Source organism: Dunckerocampus dactyliophorus, chromosome 13, assembly GCF_027744805.1.
Source record: "Dunckerocampus dactyliophorus isolate RoL2022-P2 chromosome 13, RoL_Ddac_1.1, whole genome shotgun sequence".
NCBI classification, from domain to species: domain Eukaryota; kingdom Metazoa; phylum Chordata; class Actinopteri; order Syngnathiformes; family Syngnathidae; genus Dunckerocampus; species Dunckerocampus dactyliophorus.
The window spans coordinates 11,604,699-11,617,769 of record NC_072831.1 but is presented as its reverse complement, the minus strand read 5'-3'; the positions used below and the strand labels follow the sequence as shown (position 1 = coordinate 11,617,769).

The 13,071-nt window shown below is 39.8% G+C and overlaps 2 protein-coding genes across 3 annotated transcripts in view; one reads left to right on the top strand and one right to left on the bottom strand.

Annotated features, from left to right (window-relative positions):
* mnat1 (MNAT1 component of CDK activating kinase) overlaps nucleotides 1-8,460 on the top strand; it is a 60,665-nt gene extending 52,205 nt beyond the window's left edge. The window contains exon 9 of one of the 2 annotated variants that reach the window (XM_054795491.1): nucleotides 7,944-8,460. In XM_054795491.1, coding sequence (XP_054651466.1) covers nucleotides 7,944-8,064 — 121 coding nt within the window. In that variant the 3' untranslated portion in view covers nucleotides 8,065-8,460. The remainder of the gene's footprint in view (nucleotides 1-7,943) is intronic. The other variant, XM_054795490.1, reaches the window with a different exon arrangement.
* Nucleotides 8,461-8,527: 67 nt separating this feature from the next.
* trmt5 (tRNA methyltransferase 5) lies at nucleotides 8,528-13,068 on the bottom strand. Its single transcript, XM_054795486.1, has 5 exons — nucleotides 13,021-13,068; nucleotides 12,308-12,894; nucleotides 12,063-12,187; nucleotides 10,451-11,090; nucleotides 8,528-10,226 (listed from the first exon to the last, which is right to left on the bottom strand). Exons 1-5 carry the CDS (start codon nucleotides 13,026-13,028, stop codon nucleotides 10,162-10,164), a joined length of 1,425 nt encoding a protein of 474 aa, XP_054651461.1. The 5' UTR covers nucleotides 13,029-13,068; the 3' UTR covers nucleotides 8,528-10,161.
* Between the last annotated feature and the right edge of the window lie 3 nt (nucleotides 13,069-13,071).

Here is a 13,071-nt window from a genome sequence, read left to right as displayed (position 1 = left end):
CTTTAAAATAGTTACACTATCACAGGATCTTAACAGGTATCTCCTGAACTACCAGTAGCTCGCCGTCTGATCAGTTGAGTAGCTCACCAACAAATATTTGCTTCATCTCCCTAGTATTTATTATAACTGTTCAACTCAGACGTGATGCCTGTATCTAATGACAAATGACCACAAAATAGCATAAAGACAATGAGCACACTATTTGAGCTTTTTTTTATTGTCAAAGTACCTTTAATAGTGCTGGAACACCTGCATTATCATGAAACCTGGACAATCTGTGTATACTGTTTTATATTAAGCAGGACAGACTTATATCAGAAAGATATTAAAATTGTTATTTTATTGTGTTAATTGTGTTATTTTTAACCGAAAAAAATTATTCCCAAACAATTTCCCATATATTAGTAGTACTACTCTAAAATAGGCATCAAATTAAATACAGGTTTGTGTCAAATTTGTTTCGCACAATTAAAGGGGGAGGGGAAAACAAGATGTCCCTTACTTATATTTACAGAAGTTGGCAACCCTACAAGTTAATTTGCCGATTTTATTTTATTATTGAATATTTTTTTTTGCTGCTGACAAACTGCTCCACACTTCAGCCCAGTACTTGACAGTAATGCACAAATGAGCTGATTTGTCAACCAACCTAACCCTCCTCAAGAGGAAGAAAGGACACAAACACCAAAGAAGAAAAGAAGGATGTACTGTATACACTCCTGATCAAAATCTTAAGACCAGTTGATCTTAAGTAGAGCTACAATATGCAAAAACAAGAAGGGGGAGTGAGACAAAAAGCATTTGGAACTTGTAATTTAAACAAAAAAAAAAAATGAAATGGGTTGTTTATCAGTTGATCAAAAGTTTAAGACCGCAGGCTATAAAAGCCAAAATCTGCCCAAAATTTTAATTTTCTCTCAGGCATTCGCACCGTCATGCCCTCCTGATCTTTTTCAACGTGGTCGGATTGTCGAGCTGCATAAGCAAGGCCTCTCGCAGCCTGCCATTACTGCTGAGGTTGGGCGCAGTAAGACAGTCATTCTAAATGTTTTGAAAAATACTGAGCATTATGGAACAAAAAAGTGAAGTTGTAGATAAAAAAAAGCACACCTGCGCTGAGCCAGAGGATCTAATTGGTTGTCCATCAGGACACAGGGCGGTCTTCAACCCAAATTAAGGCCCTTACTGGTGCCGACTGCAGCGCAATAACCATCAGACGGCATCTGCGGGAAAAGGGTTTAGAAAAACAAAAAACTAATTCAAAGACCTCGTCTCCTTCAACGCCACAAAACTGTCCGTTTAGACTCTGCCAGGGAGCATCAAACATGGGACATTGAAAGGTGGAAAAAATTTTATTCTCTGATGAGGAAAAAATGCAACCTTGACGGTCCAGATGGCTTCCAACGTTACTGGCATGACAAGGAGATCCCACCTGAGATGTTTTCTACCCGACACAGTGGAGGGGGGGGGGTCCATCATGGTTTGGGGTGCTTTTTCATTCAGTGGAACACTGAAGCTTGAGGTGGTGCGGGGTGGTCAAATGGCGGATGCTTACGTGCAGGTGTTGCAGCAGGCATCCCTCATGACTGAGGGCCCTCGTCTGTGTGGTAACAGCTGGGTTTTTCAACAGGACAACACTCCAGTTCACAATGCTTGCTTGACAAAGGACTTCTTGAGGGAAAATAAAATCACACTTTGGACCATCATGCATGTTCCCCTCATTTAAATCCCATAGAGAACATAAACCAATTTTTGAAGTGATTAACAAGAACGGTGAAGCTACTCATTACTGAGTCCTACTGAGAACATTTTTTGTTCTGGTTTGAAGAGTTTTTTGTTATTTTTTGAGTGATGGTCTTAAACTTTTGATCAGCTGATAAACAGCCTATTTCAGTTTAATTGTTGTTTTCAAAAAATTACTTTTTCAAAGTGCTTTTTGTCTCACTCCCCCTTCTTGCTTTTGCAACCTCATTAGGATCCAAATGTGCAAAATGCAAATTCTAGCAGTTTTCAACTGGTCTTGAGATTTTGATCAGGTCTGTATGTATGTACATGATGCCACCAATGAGGCCTTCCAGAAGCTAGAGACAGAAACAGCATGGATAGAGAAAAGACAGTTGCCATTTATTGTTTGAGTATTTATCAGTGATACAGTGAAAACAAGAGGAAATGTGAATATATACTTTGTAAGTCAATTTCGTTGTGTGCCCCTACATTTTTGCTTTTGCTCCTAAAATTTTTAGTTGAGGGGGCCTTTGTGCTCCTAGTAAAAAAAAAAGTTAGTCTGGAGCCCTGTACAGGGAGTAGCCCGCCTCTTGCCCATTGTCAGCTGGAATAGGCTCTACCTCACCCCATATTGATCATGGTTGTTTTAATGTTGTGGCTCCAAAAGAATATTGATATAAATATTGTAAGTTGTTTATGAAACAGTCAAAAAAAAGAATGAAAGAAAACTTGGCAGAAATGTTCCTCCTGCCAGTCGTACATGCAAGTGGAAAACCCCCTGTCATATTCTGTGGTTTTGATTGCCGTCTGTTGGGCACACATTGTCTCACTGTGTCATTACGCCGTCCTCATCACCTGTAGTCGCTGTGTACCGCTCTCCGCCTAAGCGACATAATGGAGCAGTCCAAAGTGACCCATATTTACACAATAATACAAGGCTTTGAAAAGACTCATATCAAGTTGCAGCTAATGCTCCAGTGGGGCCAGAGAGTGAAAGATGTTACAGAGCGAAACGGCTTGGGTTTCAGAGCCCTGTGAACAAAAGGCAAGTCCAGTCTTTAGGGAGATAAGGGGGGATGGAGGGACTTGGGCGTTCACTTTGTCATTTTCATGTCAAAGTATAGATGTTGGCATTGTAGTGTATAGTGTATGTTGGTGTCGAATTTTTTTTTGTAAGGTTGTGGGTTATATTTAATGCATTCTGAAATTAAATTTGGTAAACGCCCTCTTGTGATACTTTAATTTTTCGAGTAACAGAGAATGCACAATTGGTTGGTTGGCAAGGGAGAGATGGCAGAATGAGGGAGTTGGGATTCAGTGTCTTTTGGAAGTTACACCGTCTTACTCAAGGAAGGAGAGTGTTTGGGCTACATTGCATCTCAAACGTGTGACTTGAGTGCCGCAAGCCATGCCCCCACAATATGTAGAAAGCTAAAGTAATCAGAAAGCACATATACCTCCACCAAGGCTACACATTTGTCACCTGAGTGAGTGAATGGTCATAATTGTGAAAGAAACGTGGTCATAACAGTTATGTCGTACTCCAGTCTTGTAGGAGGCAGTAATGTGCATTGCACACTGTTTTCTAACCGCAAACACTCCAATTTTATCTACAGTTGAAGTCAAAATTAGCCCCATTGTAGATTCATTATTTATCAGTTCAAGATTCAAGAGAGTTTTATTGTCATGTGCATAGTAAAACAGCAGTTATACCATGCAATGAAAATCTTATTCTGTTCATTCTCCCAAGAAAAGAAAGAAAACAAGTGAAAAGTGTAAGTGTGTGTGATCAGTTGTGTGTAAGGGCAGAATTTTGCAAGGACTACTTAACTGGTTTCCCCCTAAATTTTGTAAAAAGGTACCCTTTAAATTTTGGTGCAGATTTGGATACACATGCAGCTCCAGGAATCTTGTACTTATTGTGTAATGAAACAAATGTACCCTCACCCTTAGATGTGTTGTTTTTGCAATGATACTGGCCATATACAGTGTGTTTTGGTCATTACTACTGTAAATATGTTGATTAGCAATATTTTTAATTGACCACATTTAGCTAGAATGTCATTTTGTAGAGCGCAGACCTCCATCAAGGCTGAATTCAAGAAAATAATTCCAGTGTATTTGTCCATCTTGTCCTTGTTTACACTTGCACGCTCGTTGTCCCCGCAGTGTTACTCAATTTTGAGAACCAGTGGTGTGCCAGTGAGTAAATTGGTTGTTAACAGGTATGAAGTATGTGTAAACTGAAAATTTTGAAATCTTCCAAATTTGTGGCACGCATAATTTCCTTGAACGAGTCCTGAATGCAACATGAACGCACTGCGAACGCACCACAACCCGACCGCCATGAACAGCAGTTATTTTTTTCGTGCCGAACAAAAATGTACAACAGTTTTTTTGCAGTATAATTTGGAATTGTGAAAAATAAATACTTTTTTTTTTTTTGTAGAATCTGTTTCTCTTTAACGACTTTTGGTAACATATGATAGGCGACAGTGGTGGAGTTATATTTTTTGGTTTCAAAACATTTAATTTGGAGCGAGTTACATGCAGTCCCTTTAATACCATCCATCCATCCATTTTCTATACCGCTTCATCCTCATTAGGGTTGCGGGGGCATGCTGGAGCCTATCCCAGCTGACTTCGGGCGACAGGCGGGGTACACCCTGGACTGGTCGCCAGCCAATCGCAGGGCACATATAGACAAACAACCATTCACACTCACAGTCATACCTGGACAATTTTAGAGTCGGCAATTAACCTCACCTGCATGTTTTTGGGAATGTGGGAGGAAGCCGGAGTGCCCGGAGAAAACCCACACGCACACGGGGAGAACATGCAAACTCCACACAGAAATGCCCAGGGGAGAATCGAATCCAGGTCTTCCCGATCGCCAGGCTGTTCCTGTATTGGCCAACGTGTTAACCACTAGACCACTGTGCGGCCTCCTTTAATACCATATTATAAGAAAATGTAACAATATTAACAGCAGAATACAATTTGGGCATTTTGCCCCAAAGTCCCCCAAACTGTTTCTTGAGTTTGTGAACAATACAGTATATTATAAGTGTAACAATATATTTGAACAAGAAAACAAAAAATACAGGTCTATGTAAAAATAAGCACAGAAGAGAATTGAAAAATATCTCTCATCAGCTTTCATCTCACTAGTATTGTTCAAATACTGACACTACCCTGGTATCGATAATATTGATACTGTATTTGGATTGACGAGACCACGTCTAGTTACTATGCCTTAATGACTACTGTGTAAAGGATCGTTGACAACAAAAAAGTAGGGATCTTTTGCACAGTACTGTATATACACTGTATATTGTGCTCCTGACTGCTCCAACTTCATAAACGTCCTGCACATGGATGCTGCTGGGACTCACTGGGAGATACAGCAGGTGACTTAATGCAGCAGAATTGCACTAACCTGGGGTGTAAGGGGTTAGCAGAGTTCAGCAGGGTTAGTTTAAGAGAAGAGGATGTGTCATGATAATACACAAAGGTGATTTTAACTTGCATCTCCCCCTTCCTCCTCTTCCCTCTCTCACACACACTCGCATATATATACACAGACTGCACACCCTATCCCCCCCTCCTTCATGTTCTCTTTCTGCTCTTTTGCTCTCTCCTTAGGGGCAGGCCGGTATAAAGTTACACAGAGCTCTCAGCTTTCTTGGAAGGAATGACCACATGAGTAGCTTGGGGATTAGATTAGCAGGAAGAGCAGACTTAGCCAGGCTGTAAATAGACCACTTTTTTTTACCATTAAAACGGCCCAGCATAATATAATCAATAGACAGCACTCATCGGATGCAGGAAGCCATATGAGAAGACCTCCCTCAAGTGCTCTGAAGGACAGACTACAGCAGCTTGGCGCTAATGAAGTTATTATTAATCACTGACTCTCCTGTTTTGAACTTGTGTGTTGTTTCTCTAGTGGCTGATGAGTGGTCTTTCTGACATCTCATTTTCAGCATACGGTCGTGGGCCTTGACGAGGTCATGCCGTGTGACGTATGACTGAATGTTTGCCAGCAAGGATACTTACAATATTTTCTCTATTTGTATGCAGTGAGCTGACATCAATGTCTGGTCTATTCTCACACACACGCACACACAGGTGTTAGGTTACTGTGTAAAGCAGTTTGGGCATAGAAATCAGAGGGCCGTCTGTGCTCTGATTCCCATCTCACTTTGAAGTTTCCCGCACTTGCAGGACCATGGGCCATGCAGTCAGTCACTTCTATAGGGGCTTTGGTCATGCAGGGGGAGTGTGTGTAGTCCTGTCTTTTCATGTGTTACACTTTCAACAGGGCAACACGTTGTTTTTAGGCGCCGCTTACGCGCAATGATTTTTAATCCTATTTCCTCATATTAGGCCCAAAATTCATAAATTTGCCAAATTGCCATGGATTTTTACTTTGTGAATGGGTTTCTTTTAGCTGACACAAGAAAAGTGACAGTTAAGAGATGATATTACAGATATTAATTTTTCTTTGACTGTGATGTAAGTTGGGTTTTAGTGTAAATTGGAATGTACCGTATATCTAAATTATACATATATGTATTTTCGGTATTTGTGCATATAACACCACAAAAAATGGTCAGAGTACTTGGGGAAAATAAATACAGGAAAGGTTTCCAACAGGTTCTACAAAAAACCAAAGACTAATCCAGATAATGGAATAATTCCGGATACTATGATCCAGAATATGAAAAAATAGGGGACCATTGGAATTTTCATCATAGGAAGACAACAAATGAAACTATAAAATCATGCAACAAACACCATTATATGTAGCCAAGACACTGTGGAATCTAGAGTATGCCAATGGATTTGTTGTATCTTCAAAAGCTATGGAACTACATCCAGAAGAAAACCGCCATTACGGAAAATGCGATTTTTGTGAAAAACTACTGAACTAATATTGATATCATTATGAATCCAATTGCTAATGGTATGTTTTCATGGTCAAGAAATCTAAATATGTAGATACAATTAATGTAGGACTAGTATTTATGGTGTAAATCACAATATGGGGAGAACTATGGCGCTTGGCAGAGGTCTGCGCTCTCCGAGTGCTTTTCTAGTTGTTTGATGGCTTTGCTTCGCATCCACTATAAAAATGCGTGTTTTCTAATTATTTTTTTTTCCTGCTTTTTGTATTATTTCACGATTTATTGGAAAATGTGCTTGTATGTTGCCTTGACTTCGGCTTTATTGTCTTTTGCATAATTGTTTTCATTTCTTGTATATCTGTAATGTTTGATAGCAAATGCTAACTGGACATAATAGATGAATTGTGTGTCTAATGAAGGCTATGTAGCTCTTTTAACTTACATATGACCAGTACTTGGTTATTTACACAATTATTGAGGAATTATGTGTAATTATCTTTATTGCCATATTGAATTGAATTGAATTGTGAATTATTCAATAATATCAACTATTTTGATTACCTGTAAACCTTGAAACTGTGAATGTGAAATACTAATCGTTAATACTCAGTATATTAGTTTCAAAGTTTACAGATTAGATTTTATATATGTTTTATGCAGTAGTAAGAGGTAGTTCATGTCAACGTGTAACTTGCATGCTGAAAAAGTGTGTGCACTCTTGGCATACATGTACAACGTACATAAATACTCATATTTATAAATATAGTAAATATAAATGTATTCTATGTTTACAGCAGGAGGTGGATCTTTGAGACTTGGTCATTTTAAAAGTACCTCACAGGCTGAAAAAGTGTGAGCACCCCTGCTATAAGAGAAGTGAGAATGCACTTAAAAGAGTTGATAGTAGTCCACTATTGCTGAGGAGACTGTTTTACTCCTTTTTTTTTTTTTTGAATGTGTGAAAATGTAAACAGTGACTTTGAGCTTTGCTTAAGGACCTGAGAGGCTCTGGCAGGTTACATCTGTAAGCACTTAAAACAAGAGAGACGCCTATAATACCTTAATAGAGCCGTGTTGTAAAGGCTTTTCGGCACAAGGTGTCCCAGTGTTAGAATATGGCTGCATCTGTCTGCGTTAATCTCATCAAAGGAGAAAAAAACGGTCCAGAAAAAATAACTTAAGGAGTATGGATTTAATGATGGATAAACCTACACTCAGGTTACTCTGCACGCTGTCAGTCTGTGTTATTTACAAAATACCTCCATGACGTCACTGATGGGTAGGTGGTGGGGCTCTTTGTGTTTACAGATACTTGAACCACGTGCGGGCCGCCATGCCTCAGGACACAGCTGGAGGATACAGCTCGGCTTTGGCATGTCATCGAGCCATCCAGGATGCTTTCAGTGGCCTCTTTCCACTAACAGGCTGACCTCAAACTCTTTTTCACAAAAAGGGGTCTACTAACAGACTAGAAATACATTACTGAAGACAAACACTATCATGGTCGTCAGTGATTACTGTAATGTATAATATTATTTTATTTTCTGTATCACTTTTATATATAAATAAATCAGAATTCCCACAGTTTGTCATAGCAATTTATTTGAAAGTGAAACGTCTCAATGGAAGCTCTGATATCAAGCATTTCTATAAACAACTTAGTTGTAAAACAAATGCAACTCGCCCACCCCACAATGAGATGAAAGATGTACAACATTCTACGACATTCGATGCAAGAGTTGGATTCATTAGATAACACCCAGTTTTGATACTCATTTAACAATGTTTGTTGTTATGCTTGTAGTGTGTAAACTGAGAGAAACAAATAGCTGTCAGTATGATGTAAAAAAAAAAAATATATATATATATATATATATATATATATATATATATATATATATATAAATCACCATATATATCATATATATATATCATATATATATATATCATCATCATATATATAAAAATCTTTCTTAGAATTGAGATTGCAATTCTCTGGGACAATTTTTTTTTTTCCACACATGCACACACACGAGGGTCAGGGCCATGTGCTTTCATTTGATAGAAATAAGACTTTTTATTGTTATTAGACTCGTTATTATCTTGTTCTGCTTGGTCTTTCTGCTGTTATACATAGGAGGTCCTAGAAGGATAGTTGATGGGGAACTTAATCCATCAAATCATAAACATGGTATGGTGGCTCACTCCACAATAGTCATGCACATGATAAAGACAAGTCAAAAGAAAAGTCAATTCATTTATGCCATCACTTCTCCCACGAACTGATGAATGATAGCCATCGCGCCTTCCCTGTCAGTGTAGTGGGGCCGACTCGGCCTGGCAAGCAAGGCTTGCTGAGGGACGAGGAGAGTGAGGAGGAAGTGTCGGCAGTCATACAAACGACAGTGCAGCATGACTCCTTGAGTATAATGGCAGGTAGTAAAATAGTTTGTTTGTGATGCATCTCCGTAAGTCATATTTACAAATTAGATGGCATGTTAATGTGAATTGAGATCATGGTTCTTTTGCATTATTTAGTGCTGTCAGGAACGATCACTGTTTTCCAAGTCAAAGCTGACGTGTGTAAAAAGCATGTTTTGGCTAAAACAGAAATATGCCTGTGAATATTCTCATTCAACCAGTCCAGGGTGTACCCCGCCTGTTGCCCGAAGTCAGCTGGGATAGGCTCCAGCATGCCCCCACGACCCTAATGAGGAGAAGCGGTATAGAAAATGGATGGATGGATGTTCTTATTCATCCAGGTCATTGTATTCTTAGGGCATTGAATCGATCACAACTGGACTGTTCAGGTTGTCTTTGAAGATGTTTTGCATCTCATCTGAGCGGGCTTTATCAGTTCATCCACAATGAATAGGTAGGACAAACACTACTCTGACTAGGTAGGACAGCCCCAGTCTGATACAATGATAATGGGTCTGGTTTCAAGGAAATTTAAAAATATTCACATCTTAGAGGCTGAAAATTGAAGATATTTATATTTTTAAATTAAATGATTAATGGAATATCAAAATAGTTGATAAATCAGATAATCGATTAATCATCGATTCGTTGATTAATTGTTGCAGCTCTAATGATGCACATCTATTTATTGAGTCTGGAAATAGTATGGAATTCTGAAATGTCAAGGACTTTCAGACAAAACATCAGTGATCAGACTTTTACAAAAAAGTAACAAGTTTTTCTGGAGAAGGATAGGTGCTTCGTATACAAATAAAATTAAAACCACAAATGATTTTCAAAGTATTTGAAAAGAAATTGTTTAATGAAAGGGAGTTATTCTCTTTAGTCTTGTAATCCTCTTCATGAGGAACCAGGATTAACATTAATTACGGCACAAGAATTTAAAGTAAAAAAACAAAAACTGCCTCACCAGCCATGAACCTGACCGCGTGCCACTGAAGTGTATCTAATGAAGTGTCTGGTGAGTGTATATCTCGAAATAAACATATCTAAAATCACCAATGCTAATATTTCCTCGCATAAAGTTCATGAGGTGAGGTTGAATTTATTTTTCTGTTGCGTCAGTTGTCTCACACTTTTGCCTCTTGGGTGCTGGTGCCTCTGAAGACTCTGTGGATAATAAAGACAAAATTGTGAGGAATTGTGCAAACTACAACCACAAAAATAATGTTAAATAAATACCTCTTGTCAATAAAAACTAAGGTTTATTATAATTACGTAATTATAATAAATGTTTATCTTGTATTGCATTTCATTAGATATAACTAATGTTGTGTTCTTTCATACAGTATGCATCCAAGAAAGTAGAATAGTTTTTGTAAACCAATTCTCACCAGTCTGTGCTTCATTGTGGCTGAAGAGGACTTTTTTAGGGACGGGGAAGCTCACACACATCATGTCTTTGTTAGGTGCTACGTTGCGTACAAAGTGCACAGAGCAGCAATTTTCCAGAGGGTACCCGATGCTTTGGGATGCCTTGGCCACCACGTCCTTCTCTGGGTTGTCGTCTTTAGAGAAGCCATAGCAGTGAACTGTGGGGACGTTCTCCTCACATGAAGACTCCTGATGCAACAGGCCTTTGAAGGCATCCAGAAACTCCAGCGCCAAAGCAGGCAGGTTCATTACCACGTGCACGCTGCTTCTTCCTTTCAACAGCACGGGCAGCCCTTGTTTGAGCGGACCTCGGATGAACGCTCGGCCATCCATGTTGAAGGTCTTGACTTTTCCTTCCACCTTGTTCACTTTGCTGTTGTGTTGCAGCCACTTGTAAGACTCAGGGTTGAGGTCATTGGCCAACACGTTGGCACCCAACCTGGCTGCCGGGATGGCGAAGGGTCCCACGCCGGCAAAAACGTCAAAGACAGTGTCGCCGTGTTTGACAAGCTGCACCACCCGCTGATGCTCTGTACTGAGCCTCGGGTTCCAGTAGACGCGAGAGAAGTCAAACTCGTACGTCACCCCGTTTTCTTTCACCTGGGAAACATGCACGGGACACCAGCATCAGAACCTCCAAATTTGAAGGCCTCAAAAGGTAATACAATGTGGGAAAACGCCAGCTTTCTGCAAAAATATGCCTCAAAAGTCATGCAAAAGCTGAACAATCATCATGCATGTCATGTGACATGTCAGCAGACTGCAGTGTACCTCACTAGAGCTTATTTTAACGAGCATCAAATGATGTGTGTAGCTAGCTGCTATGCACGTCCTCACTTTTTTCCCCCAATTAAGAGCGTTACTGACAGTATACCATATTGACCAGAAAAAAAACGTGTGTGTGTGTGTGGGACAGCCCACCTCCGCAAACACCTTCTTTTCTGATTTTGGATCTACATTTGCACATAAAATGACTGACGTAGTGCATTGATTACTTCCAGCTGAAATAACACTCCCCTTTTCTCTTTAATTACCATTGTTGACTCGCTGCGAAGGAAGTTAAATAGTCAACGAGTTGTGGTAACCGTCATGGTTGGCAGGTCTGTAATAGTGATCAATGAAGAAGAGTCAAACACCTGTCAAGCAGCTAAGAATTTTTTGTATAGCAATCTACTAGATTAAAACATGATGTAAAAAAAAAAAATGTTTTTGTTTTAAAAAATATTTTCCCAAAAACTGGTCTTGAAAAAGAGGGGATGCCTTTCTGGTCAATACAATTACTATTTTTTTGTCATGTATACATTAACTTCATTGAATATGTTTAAAAAATAATTCTGATTATGTTCATTGTCATACTAGTAGTTAACTATTTGTATACACTGGTGCAACAGCTAATGTTAAAAACCGTGATGAGCATCTCTATTATGCTCTCCTAATTGTTAAATAACTTTTTTTTTAAACCCATTATAAATCAAAACATCTGACTCATTTAAATCTCTTGGCTCTATTTTGGTGATTTCTTACAACGGAAAACTAGTCTTGAAGCGACTTCACCGTCTTAGTTCAACCTACTTTGGTGACCATGTTCTCCTCTCCAGCAAGCAACTCCATCTTGAAGTTGCGATACGCTGAGTCTATCATATTGGTCTTATTGACCACACAGGTGACACCAGGGTTCTTGTCCATGATCACTTGACCTGCAATAGAAGGAGCAGAAAACCAGTTAACAAAATTTAAGTTTACCCAAATGAGTGCAACTTCGTCATGGGTTGTGAGGGCAAGGAGATGAAGTTGTGACGTGTGTGTGTGTGTCTCACCAATGAGGTTCCTGTATGGCAGCTGGTGGTCTCTCAGGTTCATGTGTGCGATGTGTCCCACTCGGCTGAATGCAGACGTCACATCCTGCCTCTGTGGAAGCACGGCCTGCAGCACCTCTTCACTCTTTAGGTTCTCGTAGGTCAACTTGAGCTCATAGTACTGCAACTCCTCCAAAACGTCAAATGACCTCAGAGCTTCTGCCTCAGCCTCACTGAAGGAGCTTAGCGAGGACACTTTGTGAGGATCCAGCAGCACCAGCTTAAAGTCTGGACAGTCCTCTTTGTCCTGCACTACTCTGCATATCCCTGGACGCTGGATAGTGGACTTTTTCAAGCTCTTCGTCACTTTGTTGATGAACCGCGTCCGCACCCGTAAAGCTGGGACAGCGATTGTCTGTGTGAAAGCTTCTTTGTCCAGAGACGTCATGCCGCGGACATGTGGGGGCGGCTGGTATAATTTGGGTTCCATTGGGGGATTCACTGCACAGTTAATTGCGGTCAAAGCTGGAGAGCTGAGGCTGCGGAGCACAGAGGAAACGTTCTGGTTGTTTCGTGTGTGCTCCTGTGAAAAAACTCTCCTGAAGAGCCTGTAATGACAGAATTACCCTTGTTATAAAGCATAAACGTGAACAAACTAACGACTTTTACGCATTTGGATTTTCGCTATTCGCTATTTAATCGCTTATTAACACTAAAATACAGTGGGAGCTCACCTCAACATCCTTCAGCCAGACATGCGTCTTGGCTTCGTCATCTTTGCTGGA